This window comes from Ammospiza caudacuta, chromosome 10 (assembly GCF_027887145.1).
Source record: "Ammospiza caudacuta isolate bAmmCau1 chromosome 10, bAmmCau1.pri, whole genome shotgun sequence".
Classification (NCBI taxonomy): domain Eukaryota; kingdom Metazoa; phylum Chordata; class Aves; order Passeriformes; family Passerellidae; genus Ammospiza; species Ammospiza caudacuta.
The window spans coordinates 22,196,419-22,209,605 of NC_080602.1; the positions used below are offsets into that span (position 1 = coordinate 22,196,419).

Below are 13,187 nucleotides of genomic sequence, written 5' to 3' on the forward strand. Positions count from 1 at the left end.
GCATTATCACACCTCCATCTGTTCACTTTCCTGAAGAGATACGGAAAAGCAAAACACATTTAGGGTGCTCTTTTGCTTGGAGCATTCAGCACAGACTGTCCCTATCTATTTGGCGTCACTAAGGTAATACCATCTTACAGCAGACAAGCAGAACAACTTGCAATGAATAACCAGAGCCTGGTGCTAATCTTCTCTTTTCTCTCTCCTTGTAGGGATCCTGTTTACCATGCTGGTATTTGGGCCGGCCTGTGGATTTATCTTGGGCTCCTTCTGTACCAAAATCTATGTGGATGCTGTCTTCATTGACACAAGTAAGGAGAACTGGGTTTGCTTTCAAATCAAATACGCTAAATTTTTATCATCAGGACAAAAATGTTGATGCTCACAAGCAGGAAGCTGTGATTCCATCTTCAGAGCCTCTTGCATGTATGAGTGTCACTTTTAGAAGGGTTTTAAGACTGGGATTCTAAAGATTTCAGCTCTGTTCTGATAACTAACAGATTTTTAATGGTTAAATTTGTTCCTTTCTGTGTTTTTTTCTGAGATGAGTTTTATCCCAGCTCTTAAAGGACACCTTGTAATGGCACTGTGGCATTGTCATGCCAGGGGAGCTGTGTCCAGAGCACAGTGAAATCAGATTTCACTGCCACCCCAAGGTGTGGGGAAGCAGCCAGGTTCTGATGGAGGTACACCAGTTAGATCCATGTCCAGCACCTTCTGCCCATGGCCCTGGAGGGGATGGATGGACAGCATCAGTCCCACAGCATTATTGCTTTTCTCCAAAGCATTAAATAATTATTACTCACCTTGACTTCACTCGGGTTAAAGCAGATTGTTTGCAAATCGTCCTTTTGTTCATTTAGACCAAATTCTGCTTTTTTTGGTGCCTGCACTGTGTGTTCTTCCCCATGAGAGGGCAACATGAAACCGGCTGTTCTCTGCCGCTCCCCTGCCCTCTGCTACGCACAGCAAACCGGGTGCTTCATTCCTTTCCCTCAATTGTTCAGGTGCTTTTTCCACAGTTCTCAGCTCCATCGGGTCTCACAGACCCTTATGCAGGGTTTTTTCCTTTAGAGAAGGATGTATTTCAGCCCTGTGATGTTGTAAATGTGTTGTCAAAGAACGCATTTGGATGGAGTTGAACCTTGTGGGACTCAGAACAGAATTGTGCAAATCTGCAGAATTGTTACTGCCTTTTTTTGATCTCACATGCACATGGCAGCTGAAGAAATGTAAATAACATCAACTGAGAAAGAAGTATCTTTTGGGATGGCTGAGGCATTTGGCTGCATTTTGGTGAAACACCACATGGCCCTTTTTCATTCCTTGGCTTTACCAAAGCCTCGTTTGGCAGAGGAGCTGTTTGAAACCTGTTTGATATTTTACCATTCAGTATCATTTACACTAAAATACGAATGTACAGAAGAAAATATTTTATCTCCCAGTAGGTGAAGCTGTGGAACTCCACACCATAAGGTGCTAAAAATCTCCAAATGGATTTTAAAGCAATTGGACAAGTGTATATATCTGAAAAAAAATGAACATGACACTGAATCTAGCTTAGAAAGCCCCCAAGCCACAAGAATAATACATGCTGACTTTATTCTTGTAGGCTTTCTGGGCAGCTGCAGTTGGTTGCCATCAGAAGCAAGATGCTGACCTAGCTAAAAAAATTAATTTGGTATCTTCTGGCCATTTTTAACATAAGAAATTGCTCAGTATCTGCAGCTCAAAAAGCCCCAGAGAAATACTGAGCCACAGAGAAGAACTGTGGAACATTACTGCTAAGCAGACTGGAAGGGCTGTGGGTCAGACACTTTCCAAGGAGGGTGCAGTGCTCCAAACTCCAGCTGGCTTTGGCCACGGTCAGTCCCTCTCATGCAAAAGCTGAGGCACACATGGCCTCTGTTTGTTTTTGTAAGGGAAAGAGTTTCCATTTGCAGCTGGCTCTGCCTTGGAATTTGAGGTCCCATAAGGAGAACCAGCTCCAGGGGGCTGAGCCTTGTCCTGCTCCCTGTTTTGGGCAGGTGTGGGATGCCACAGGTGGTCAGGGTTTGGGCAGGTTTTGGACAGGCTGCTGCATTGCCCACCACCCAGCTGCTATTTTAGGAGGGGAATATGAAGAAAACTCTGATTTGCCTGACTCTTGACGCTGTTGTGTTCCCAAGAACCTGTAAAAAAATGCACGTCAGGCAGGAGGAAATGACAGCAGAAGAATCCAGTCCCTCCACCACACTATTTTTCAAACTTTATCTGTATTTGAGAGCTACGTGTTATTTTCCCTAAGGAGAAAATAGTTTCCTTCTGTCTCTGCTTGAGAGACAACTTGATTGCCTCACTTGAGACAGATTTTTCAGAGTGGCAGTAACCAGACAGTCACCATGAACAAGCAGCTTGTTATTCCAGCCATGTGGGCCTGGGTCTCCCCCAGGAATCAACACTGGGCACCCTTGTGGCCGTGGCAGCAAGGCAACTGTTAGGAAAACAGTTTTTCCTCTCCTGCTGTTTATTTGTATTTCCTCACACTGACTCCAGACCCTTCTTGGGCCTTACCTCTGCTGAGTGATGGCATACAGGACACTCTGGCCTTTTATTTAGCTTTTCTTCCTTTTCTGATTATTTCTGTACTTTTCTGAGCCCATTTGATGCTGCGGTGTCCTTCTCACCTGTGCCAGTACGTGTCAGGTGAGCGTGACACAGACTCCATGTATTACAGAATAATTATTGATCAACAATAATCTTTATTAAGAAACCCATCGCTCTTTTATAGACAATTACAATATAGGTGTACTTGATTGGTCTTTTAATTAAAACACCATCACCATTGGCTGATTCGGAAACCACACTTTGGTAAACAAGTCTCCATAACACATGTTCACAACATCAGGTGTAGCAAGTGGAGGTAAGAACTGTTTTTCATTCTTTTCTCTGATCTTGACTGGTTTTTTAATTAAAACACCATCACCATTGGCTGATTCGGAAACCACCCTTTGGTAAACAAATCTCTATAACTATAGAAAAACTTGACAGCTGGCCTGCAAGCAAAGCTGAGTTAATAGAAGAAGTAACAACTGATGATTTTCGAGTGTATCCATAGCAAAAAAGAAGACAAAGCCGTCAGCATAGAAACAGATTAGAAAAGATACGTGAAAATTTTTGTGAGCTAGACTACGTGCATAAGTAGATGTGTATAGATGCCTTATTAAATTTCTGTAAAACCTTTGCCAATTATATTGACGTTAATTGCTTTGCACCAATGAATATAATAAGTTACTGTGATGTAGTTAATGACTTAAGATCACACTCTGTTAAGAATATATAAGCTAGAGAACACACAAAATAAAAAACTTTTTTCTTCTTCGACCCTGATCATGTGTGTATGTCACCTCCAGCCTAACAGTGACACATAACACATTCTACATGTTATGTGTTCACAATATCAGGTGTAGCAAGAGGAGATAAGAATTGTTTCTTATTCTTCTCTCTGATCTTGATTGGTGTTTTCATTAAAACACCTTTTGGTAAACAAATCTCCATGACGCATTCCACATGGTCACAATATCAGGTGTAGCAAGTGGCGGTAAGAATTTTTTCTCATTCTTTTCTGTGATCTTGATTGTTCTTTTAACTAAAACACCCTTTGCTAAACAAATCTCCATTCCACATTTTCGCAATATCAGGTGTAGCCAATGGAAGTAAGAATTGTTTCTCAGTCTTCTCTCTGATCTTGATTGGTCTTTTAAGTAAAACACCATCACCATTGGCTGATTAGGAAACCACCCTTTAGTAAACAAATCTCCATTCCACATGGCCACAATACCAGGTGTAGCAACTGGCGGTAAGAATTTTTTCTCATTCTTTTCTGTGATCTTGATTGGTCTTTTAATTAAAATACCTTTGCAAAACAAAGTTCCATAACGCATTCCACATGTTCACAGTATCAGGTGTAGCAAGTGGTGTTAAGAATTTTTTCTCATTCTTTTCTGTGATCTTGAATGGTGTTTTCATTAAAACACCTTTTGGTAAACAAATCTCCATGACGCATTCCACATGGTCACAATATCAGGTGTAGCAAGTGGTGTTAAGAATTTTTTCTCATTCTTTTCTCTGAGTTTCTCACAGCTTTTCCCAGCACCATGCCTGGGTAGGTCACCTGTGGCGCTCTGTGCCCAGACAGGAACCAGGCCCCTGACTGGTGTTTTCTCCCCTCACAGGCAAGCTGGACATCACCCCGGACGACCCTCGGTGGATCGGAGCGTGGTGGGGAGGCTTCCTGCTCTGCGGTGCCTTACTCTTCTTCTCGTCGCTGCCCATGTTCGGCTTCCCGCAGGCGCTGGGGCCGCGGCCGGAGCACGCCGGGGACAGCGAGCAGGCCATGCTGCCCGACAGGGACTGCCAGCGCCACAAGCCCAGCAACGGCGTCCTGCGGCACCCGCTCGACGGGGACAGCACCACCACCTCCTGCTTCCAGCAGCTGCGAGGTGAGGCGAGATCAGCAGCAGCTCCTCTGTCCCGGCAAATTCACCCCAGAAATCAGCAGCCTCGAGTTTCAGTCCTTAACTTCTATTTCATTATCTCTGGCGTTGCTCGTATCTGAAAGAGAGGCTTCGTTCCACTTGAAAGCTGTGGGGTTTTTGTTTTTTTTTTTAAGCTTAAAAAAAGCTGGGAGTTGTTCAGCGTGGAGAAAAGGAGTCTCGAGTGACCTTTTTACTCTCTACAGTTCCCTGAAAGGTGGTTGTAGTCAGGTGGGGTTGGGCTCTTTTCCAGGCAGCACTGACAGAACCAGAGGATTCAGTCTCAAGCTGTGCCAAGGGAAATATAGGTTGGAAATATATTAGGAAAATATATTTTGATATATAAAAATACAATTTTAATAGATGAAAATATATTCTGAAATTTTTAATTTTTATATATATAAATATATTTTATATATAAAATTTAATTCTTATATTAAAATATTCTCTGAATATATGATTTTATATATAAAAATATATTTTTATAAATATATAAAATATATATCTTATATAAAATATATAAAATGTAAATATATATTATATATAATATATATTTTATATATATAAGTATATAGAATATATCTAAAAATAGAAAATATTCATATATATAAAAATATATTTTTATATATAAAACATATTTCCTAATATATTACAAAAATGTTTTTGACAGAAAGAGTGATAAAGTTCTGGAATGGTCTACCTGGGGAAGTCATAGAGTCAGCAGCCTTGGATGTGTTCAAAAAAAAGACTGGATGTGGCCCTCAGTGCCATGGTTTAGTTGAGGTGTTTGGGGCATGGGTTGGACTTGATGATCTTAAAGGTCTCTTCCAACCTGGTGATTCTGTGAATTCTGTGAGAAATGCATGATAGTCCTATAGAGTTGCTAAAAAAATATGAACTTTGAAGTTTGTGAACTTCTCTCCAGTGTATTGTCTCACTCCCCTCTGCCTCCCAAAATGGAGAGTGAGCCAGCAAGGGCACTTAAAAGAAATTGGGAGCTCCCAGCAGCTGAACTTCAGCTTAGTGCAATCCCAGATACAAAGCAATGAATGCATTGAGTGCTGGGCATCACCACAGCTCTTAAACTGAAATGGGAACAGGGAGATGCCAGCCCAGAATAGCAGCAAAATGGCAGGGCAGAGCATAATTTGTAGCAAATTAGAGAGAAAACCTCACATCATGTCCTGCAGTGATGGAAATGGAGGTGACTCTAATTAAAGTCAGCTGAGGATCCAGCATTTCGTGGGAGAGTATGGGCAGATATCCTTTCTCTAGGCTGTACTGGAAAATCCTTCATCTGAGAGGGTGTTTCTGTAGCACTGGTGGCTGCTTCCCACTCCCTGTTGCCGTGGCAGAGCAGGTTTCATTACTGCCTGATGCATTTAGATAAATGAGGAGAAAATCACTTACTCCCTGTGCAGTCACCTTAATTGGGAGTTGAACGAAGTGCGGGTGGGAAGGAAAAAGAGACTTTGGGGAAAAATGTGTTGTCTAAATATATAAAAATGCCTTGAATACTAGATGTGGTTGTTCATTAAGGGAAGGTCAAAGATGTGAAATTTTGACTTGATGAGTAAATTCAGAAGAAAGGTAAAGGGATAAATTGTTTCAAACTGAGTAAAATTCATTTCTTCATCGTTTCATCCTCGTTGCAAGGATTTTCTCTTGAATGGGCTTTTCCCATGATATGTCCATATGGATAGTTCTGTGGCTTTTGTTGTGTACACATCAGAGTGGCTGCTTCTGGCCACTGAGCTTTTGGAGTGGGCACTGGAAACGTTTGCAGGTTTTCATATAGAAAAATGAAAGGATATGACGTATCCCTGCTGCATGGAGGGGCAGCAGTTCAGCCTGAGGATGGTGCTGAGCATCTTGCACACAGGGAGGCCATGGGGGGTTCACTGAGCATCTGTTGCTCGTTGAAGTAGAGAAATTAAACTGCCACATCCATATGCTTCAAGTATTGATTACATCAGGAGGCACCACAGGCCTCCACGTTAGCCCTCTCACTGCAGGTAACCCCATTTCAGATCAGTCAGTATTTCAGGAGCCTCTTTGGAGATGGACTTTGAAATAAAATTTACATGACATCAAATAAGACAAGGAATGACCTTTTTAGTTGTTCCTTTGAGGCTATCACAGATGACACGGTAGCTGACATCTCCTTTCAAATCCCTTGCCACTGTTGTCATAGTCAGAATGTGGTCAAGAGTCATGTTACTGAAGTGAGGCAAACACACCTCATCATTCCTGATGAGGTTAAATCTTTCTGTGGGTCTACATTACTTTGGTGGCAGCTGAATTATCTGTATTCATTTCTTTGTGGCAGATCTTAGTCTCCCTAATTTATTTGTTGATTCTCCTTTGGAGAAAGTTAAGACTGTTCAGGGAGAAAGTTAAGACTGCTTGGAGAAGGTTAAGACTGCTTTTTTCTAGGGTAAAAAAGACTCTTAATTATATACAGAGGTTAAAAATATGTATGTGCATGCATAGTTGTGTCTTTTGTCCTAATATGACCTTGGATTTTGCATGAATTTGTGATGCTGAAGAGAATCCATGGAATCATAAAACGACATGAGTTGGAAGGGACCTTAAAGGTCATCTAGTTCCAGCCCCCCTGCCATGGACAGGGACACCTTTCACTAGGCCAGCTTGTTCAGAGCTCCATCCATTCTGGCCCTGAACTCTTCCAGGGATGGGACAAGCACAGATTCTCTGGGCAGCAGCAGAGGATTTACCTGCACAGGGGATTGGGACCAGAGATGCTCCTTGGGGTTTGTTTGGCCACAATTCTGCCTCACTTTTAGCCAGTGGTGTCTCTGCAGCTGGTCCTGGACAGAGCTGCTCCTGCTGTGTGTCCATGCCTGCATGGAGGTGTGGATCATGTGCAAGTGTGGGGAGGAAGAGCTGTTTCTCTGGATTGATTATGCAAACACCCTCTGTATCAACAGCACATCCTTAGAGGATGAACTGCACCTCCTTTTTGGATACTGAAGGAGCTTTATTTTTTTTTTACTTTTTTTTTTTACATTTTTTTCCAAGCCTTGCAGTGACTGCCACAAGAGAAAGGTCATGGTAGGAGAGGGAGCAGGACAGTGTCAGCTGGGGACATGCTCTGAGCCTGGGTCACGGCTGTCAGCTAGAGACATGGCACGGCTGGCCCGTGGGAGGATGCTCCAGACACCACAAGATCTGCTGGAAGGCAGTGAGATGGAGGGCTGGCTGAGATTCCTTGGCTTTCTCCAGCCTTAGCACGCAAAAAAAGCCAGGACTAATATAAAAGGAACATGCTCAAAGTATTGATCTTTTACATCTCCGTCAAAGTCTTAAGCAGGAGGGAGGGCCCAGCTTTTGGGAAGCCCTGGCATCTCTTCCTGTGGGGTATTTTCATGCCAGGAAAGAAGCAGCCTTAAGAGGAGCTCTAAACTTGAAATGGAAGTGGTGCCTTTGAAGAGCAGGAGGTGAAGAGGCAATCAAAGGCAGTGGAGGCAGCAGGGGGCTCAGCACAGGGGCATGGCAGCGCCGGCAGGAGAGCTTTGGGACAGTCCTGGGAGCTGCTTCCCGTGGCTAAACTGGCACGGGGATGCTGCACCGCTTTGCCTGATTAGTATTTCATTTCAGCAAAGCAAATCCATTTGGGAGTGCAGAGAAGTGAAGGATTAACAGCAGTGGAAGTGTGAATAAACGCTGCCATTGCTCTTTGCTCCTGCCTGGCAGTGTGTTCCAGCCCTGTGCTTTTAGTGTGGTCTGTGAGAGCGCCTCAGCCATGGGCTGGGCAGTCCCTGCTCTTCTGGGGGGCACAGCTTTGCTTTCCTGCCTCTGCTCTGCCTTGGGCACCTCTCTGCTCCTCGGGCCAGAGAAGATGCTCAGCTCTGTCAGTGCCCTCTGCTCGAGTCTGTCCACATATCTGCCCTCTCACTCGCTGCCTCTGACACACCACCTGCTCTGGGACGTGCTTGGAAATAGTTCATTAAAAACCTTCCCTTTTTTTTTTCACGCAGAAATGTCACATCTATCGAATTGAGCGTCCGGTTCTGATGAAATTTGATTTCAGAATGCTTCCCCTGCATGATCTTTAACACCTCTGAAGCACTCTGCCCTAAATGCATTCTGTTTTGCAGTGATTTAAACCAGAAATTCGTTATGTTCTGCCGCTCTGTCTAGCAGGAGAGATTAAAACCCTAAAAGGATTGAAATTGATATGGAATCCTCCAGGTTTGGAAAGGGAAGCTCATTCACGAGGAATTAAAAGAAAACTCACTGTGGAATTAAATGAATTTCAAAACTGCAAATTCCCTAGATTTGGAAACGTTTTGGTCTCTTTCCAGCTTCATTTTCAAGAGTGTAGGAGAGCTGGGACGTACAGCTGACAGCTGCCTTGTCTTCTGTTCAGTTCTGTCCTGCTCCGTGTACCAATCTGCTGAATTACCTTGGGAGGGAGCTGCTCTGAATCTGGGATTTCTCTCCCAAAAAGTGCTCACTGGGAGCACAGTGCTGGGCCAGAAGCTCCCAGCTGTGCAGGGAGGACCTGGACCATGGGGAGCCTGTAATCCTCAGTGGGAGTTCAAGGGATTGGGCAAGATTAAAGGCTAACAAGGGTAGTTTTTAATTCCTGGCTTCTCATGACTGATAGGGACAAGCTTTTGGAGAGGGCTCCATCTATACCTTCATTCACAGCTGCAGAGGTGAGGCTTTGACCCAGGTTTAGATTTTAATGCCTTTTTGGATTTGGGTCTTGTCCCCCTACAAACACTTCAAAGGCTTGCTGAGAAGTCCAAGTCTTAGGTGAGAAGGTGGTGATCATAAAAGGCATCAGGTTCTGTCAGTCTTTGAGTTTTCTTTGGCTTGTGTTTCATGAGGGTGTAGATTTTGTTGTCAGGTTTTTCTCAGCTGTTTCCAAGCCAGCATCTTGTTGTCAGCACCATTAAAAAATTCAGAAAGGCCTTCAGCCTGCACACCTCAGGGCCAAAGCTGAGCAGCAGCTGAAGGCAGGCAGAGCCTGTCTCCAAAAAAATGCTTTTCCATGACTTCTGTGTCACAGGTGAGGGAGGTTTGTGTCCTCCTCTCAAGTAAAGTAAAGGTGGTTCCTGCAGGGAAGATGATGGACTAGAAGGACCTGCTTTCCATCCTTGAAAACTTTCCATCAAGCTTGCATCTTGTCTGAGAGGCTTTTTTGATTTATGTGTCATGCTTTTCACTCATATCCATTATGATAATATTGCCAAGGCCACGTGGAACTTCAGCATGCTAACTTCACCTGAGATATCTTCAGCAGCTCTTGCCTTACTCCATCTTCTCTTTTACAGAAGCCACCTCTTTCCAGAATGTGTTTCATTCTTGCTGCCTGTGCTGTTTTCTTCATCCCTTTTTCCTCAAGCCAGGTGGAGGTTTTGCCTTTTGCTTTCTCTTCAGACCTGAGGCTTGGGTAGTAGAAAGTCATATTTTGGCTCAGTACTACATTTTGCCTTTCCCTCACCACTCTGTCCTAGGTGGACTGGGCTGTAAACCTCCCTCTAATTTATTACTTTGCTTTCTGTGTTCCTCATCTTTACTGCAAATTGAAAACATGTCTCTGTAGGGTGCTCCAACCAGAAACAGGGGCCTTGGTGATTGTAATGTTCCAAACAATTCATTTCAAGCACCAACGTGATGATTATAGTTTGTCGTTTCTGGAGAGTAGTTAAACCTCGTGTAATGAGGTTGCCAATTATCCCCGCTACTCCCCGATGTGCAGTGACAAATCAAAGCTACTTGGTGTACATAAGTGTATGCATTTGTCAAGGCCCTGGCCTGTCATCCACAGAGCACCCACGGAGGGAGACAGGGAGGGGGTTTGGATGCTTTGGAACCGGTGTTGTTTGACTGGGAAAAGGTGGGAATTCAAGGGATTTGTGGGGGATATTGGAGAGCTTTGGGACATCCACACAGATCCCTCCCAGCCTATGGGTGATCCTGTGACCAGCACTGCACGTGGATGGTCTGAAGAGTTGGGATTAAAGTACTTTTAACTACGTTTCAGCAGTGAAAAGAGGTGTTGTGTTCTCCTCAGTGCATCTTGCCAGGGCGGTGGGAATCGCTTTTCTGGGAATCCTGGAGCGTGTCGAGTCTGTCAGGATGAGGATGGGAAATGAGCTCGTCCTTCTGGGAGTGGGAGGCTCAGTCTGTCTGTGTGCCCTGTCTACTGCACCTTGTGAGTTTTCTCCAAGTAGATTTTTGAGACTCTTTGGACTCCAAAAGACTTTTCCCACTTTGGAAAAGGACTTCATTTGAGCTTGTAGCTGCAAAGGGCTGCTCCAAAGTGTTCAGGTGACCTTTGGGCCTGTGAAATTGCAGGGTAACATTCGCCATGACACCCTGCTGGGTTGGCTCCAGTGGAGAAACACCATCCATAGCTCTTGTGTTCCCCAGGGCTTCACTGTTCCCCATCAGGCATTTCCATTCCTATTCCATACCCAGCACCATATGCCAAGCAGCTGTAAGCATGTCACTCTAGTCCATTGAGAGATTTTTAAACTTTGCTGCTGACTTTTTACCTTTTTCCCAGAGGTATTTCACCCCAAGAACTGAGACAGATGAGGCAGCAGCCGGTGTCAAATGATTGATCTTAGCAAATGGCAGTAGCAAGATGAAAGGATATTGAATTCTATAGGGAAACCTCCCTTTATTTCCCTTAGAAGATGAAAGAGAATGAGTTGGCCCTGGCTGAGGAGATAGTGGAGGCTGCCAGACTCTGCTTGAGTTGTCTTTGCACTCTTTGCACTGGGTTTTGTGTCACACATGATGGTACAGAGTTGTAGCAGACAGTCAGACATTCAGCAGAGGACAGGATCTGTCCTAGAAAACTCACAGGAAGGAGAAGCAATGATCATGGAATCAAGGAATCACAGAAAGATTGGGTGGGAAAGGACTTTAGAGACTTTTATCTTGTTGACACCTCACCATGGACAGGGACACCTTCCACTATACCAGGTTGCTCACAGCTTCATCCTGCCTGGCCTTGAACACTTCCAGTGGCATCCACAGCTTCTCTGGGCAACCTGTTCCAGTGTCTCACACCCTCACAGTAAAGAATTTCTTCCTTATATCTAATGTAATCCCTCCCTCTTTCAGTTTAAAGCCATTTCTTGTTGTCCTGTCACTACACACCCTTGTCAAAAGTCCCTCTCCAGCTCTCCTGTAGCCCCTTTAGGGGATGAAGTGCTGTGACTTGGAGCCCTGCAGAGCCAGACAAGGCACTTGTGAGGGGTTCCTGTCCTGTGTGAGATGCTGCAATAGCTCTGCAAATTTTTCTGTTGTCCAGAAAGTGGATTTTGACCTTGGTAGCGCACGATGGTTGGGTGCCAACTTCAGAAATAAATGTCCATCATCTTTAGCTCCCTCCTGCAAAAGGCAGGCTGTCATCACTATTGTCTGGTGGATAAAGTTAGAGCTAGACCTTAGTGTCTTTAGATTTAAATTGGCACAAAGCTACATCTCAAGGAATCCATTAATCTTGAACAAACCGAACTCCCGAGGCACAACAGTCATTAATACCTTAAATATGGCTTTTCAAGCTCAGTACTGCCAAGTCCACCTTTTCATTTTCTATATTTTTCCTGGCAAGAAGGGGAAATTCTGTATGTGGCCACCAAAGAACTAAAGGAAGCAGCAGGTGGCTTCTGAAATTTATCCATGTCTGAATTCCCCCATCCCCATTCCTCCCACACAGTATTTTCCCTCCTTTTTTCTTTTCTTTTTTCACTCATTCTGCTAAAAATTGCTATGCCTCTTGCACCCTAATTATGTTCAGTAAATCTTTAGGAAGCAGAAATTTTATACAGCTTGGAAAAATGTTTCTGATTTAAAGAGACCAGAAGCTGTGAAGTGACCTCTTCCAAAAAGGTTAGATCAAACCTAATTATAACCCTTTTTCCCACTGTCCCCAAGAAAGAGCCAAGGGCACCCAAGCAGAGCCTTGACAAAGAGCTGTGCATTCTCTGCTGAGGCCAGTGCAAAAAAATCCCTGAGGGAAAACATAAGCCAGCACCAGAGAAACATCATCTGCCAGCCCCTGGTACACCACAGGGGATCTGGGGGATGGATTTTCAAAATGCAAATGGGGGTCCATTGAGGCTTCACTACACTACTTCAAGGTAATTTTCAAACTTAATGATTTTCACATTTAATTCAGGCAGAAATTAGTCATCAGGTATGGAACAAAGCAAGGCTATCTTCTGTACTGGGATGCTCTCCTCTTCAAGCTGTGTTATCTCTACAATAATTAAAATGCTCGCTGGAGTAGAAAACGTGCAATCTGATTCATTAGACAGATTTCCCTTTGTAGGGTAACTCTTGTTTGCCTATGAGAAATTGAGATGGGCTTGGAGGAGAGAGGGCTCTAGACAATGATGATTTGGAAGGGGAGAGCCAAGGGATCATGAAAGCAGAGCCACATGTGTGTGTCTCACACAGAGAACAGCTCATCACGTCCTCTTGCACCCTCTTAAGGATGGCAGGGTCTGCATGGAAGGCTGGAGAAGCTTTAGGTTGTGGGAACACACAGCCTGTCCCAGGCAGGAGGACCCTTGTGCCATGGGTATCCATGGCCTAGGCTAAGCCTGAGAGTTTCAGCTTGCTGAAAACACTTACATGTGCTGCAAGAAGGTGACCATCAGTGAGTGAGCCAGTTTGGAA

General features: G+C 44.2%; 1 protein-coding gene across 1 annotated transcript in view; it reads left to right on the forward strand.

Annotated features, from left to right (window-relative positions):
- SLCO3A1 (solute carrier organic anion transporter family member 3A1) overlaps nt 1-13,187 on the forward strand; it is a 110,512-nt gene that overhangs the window by 80,095 nt on the left and 17,230 nt on the right. Inside the window, exons 2-3 of the mRNA XM_058811485.1 lie at nt 213-311; nt 4,215-4,481. Coding sequence (XP_058667468.1) covers nt 213-311; nt 4,215-4,481 — 366 coding nt within the window. The remainder of the gene's footprint in view (nt 1-212; nt 312-4,214; nt 4,482-13,187) is intronic.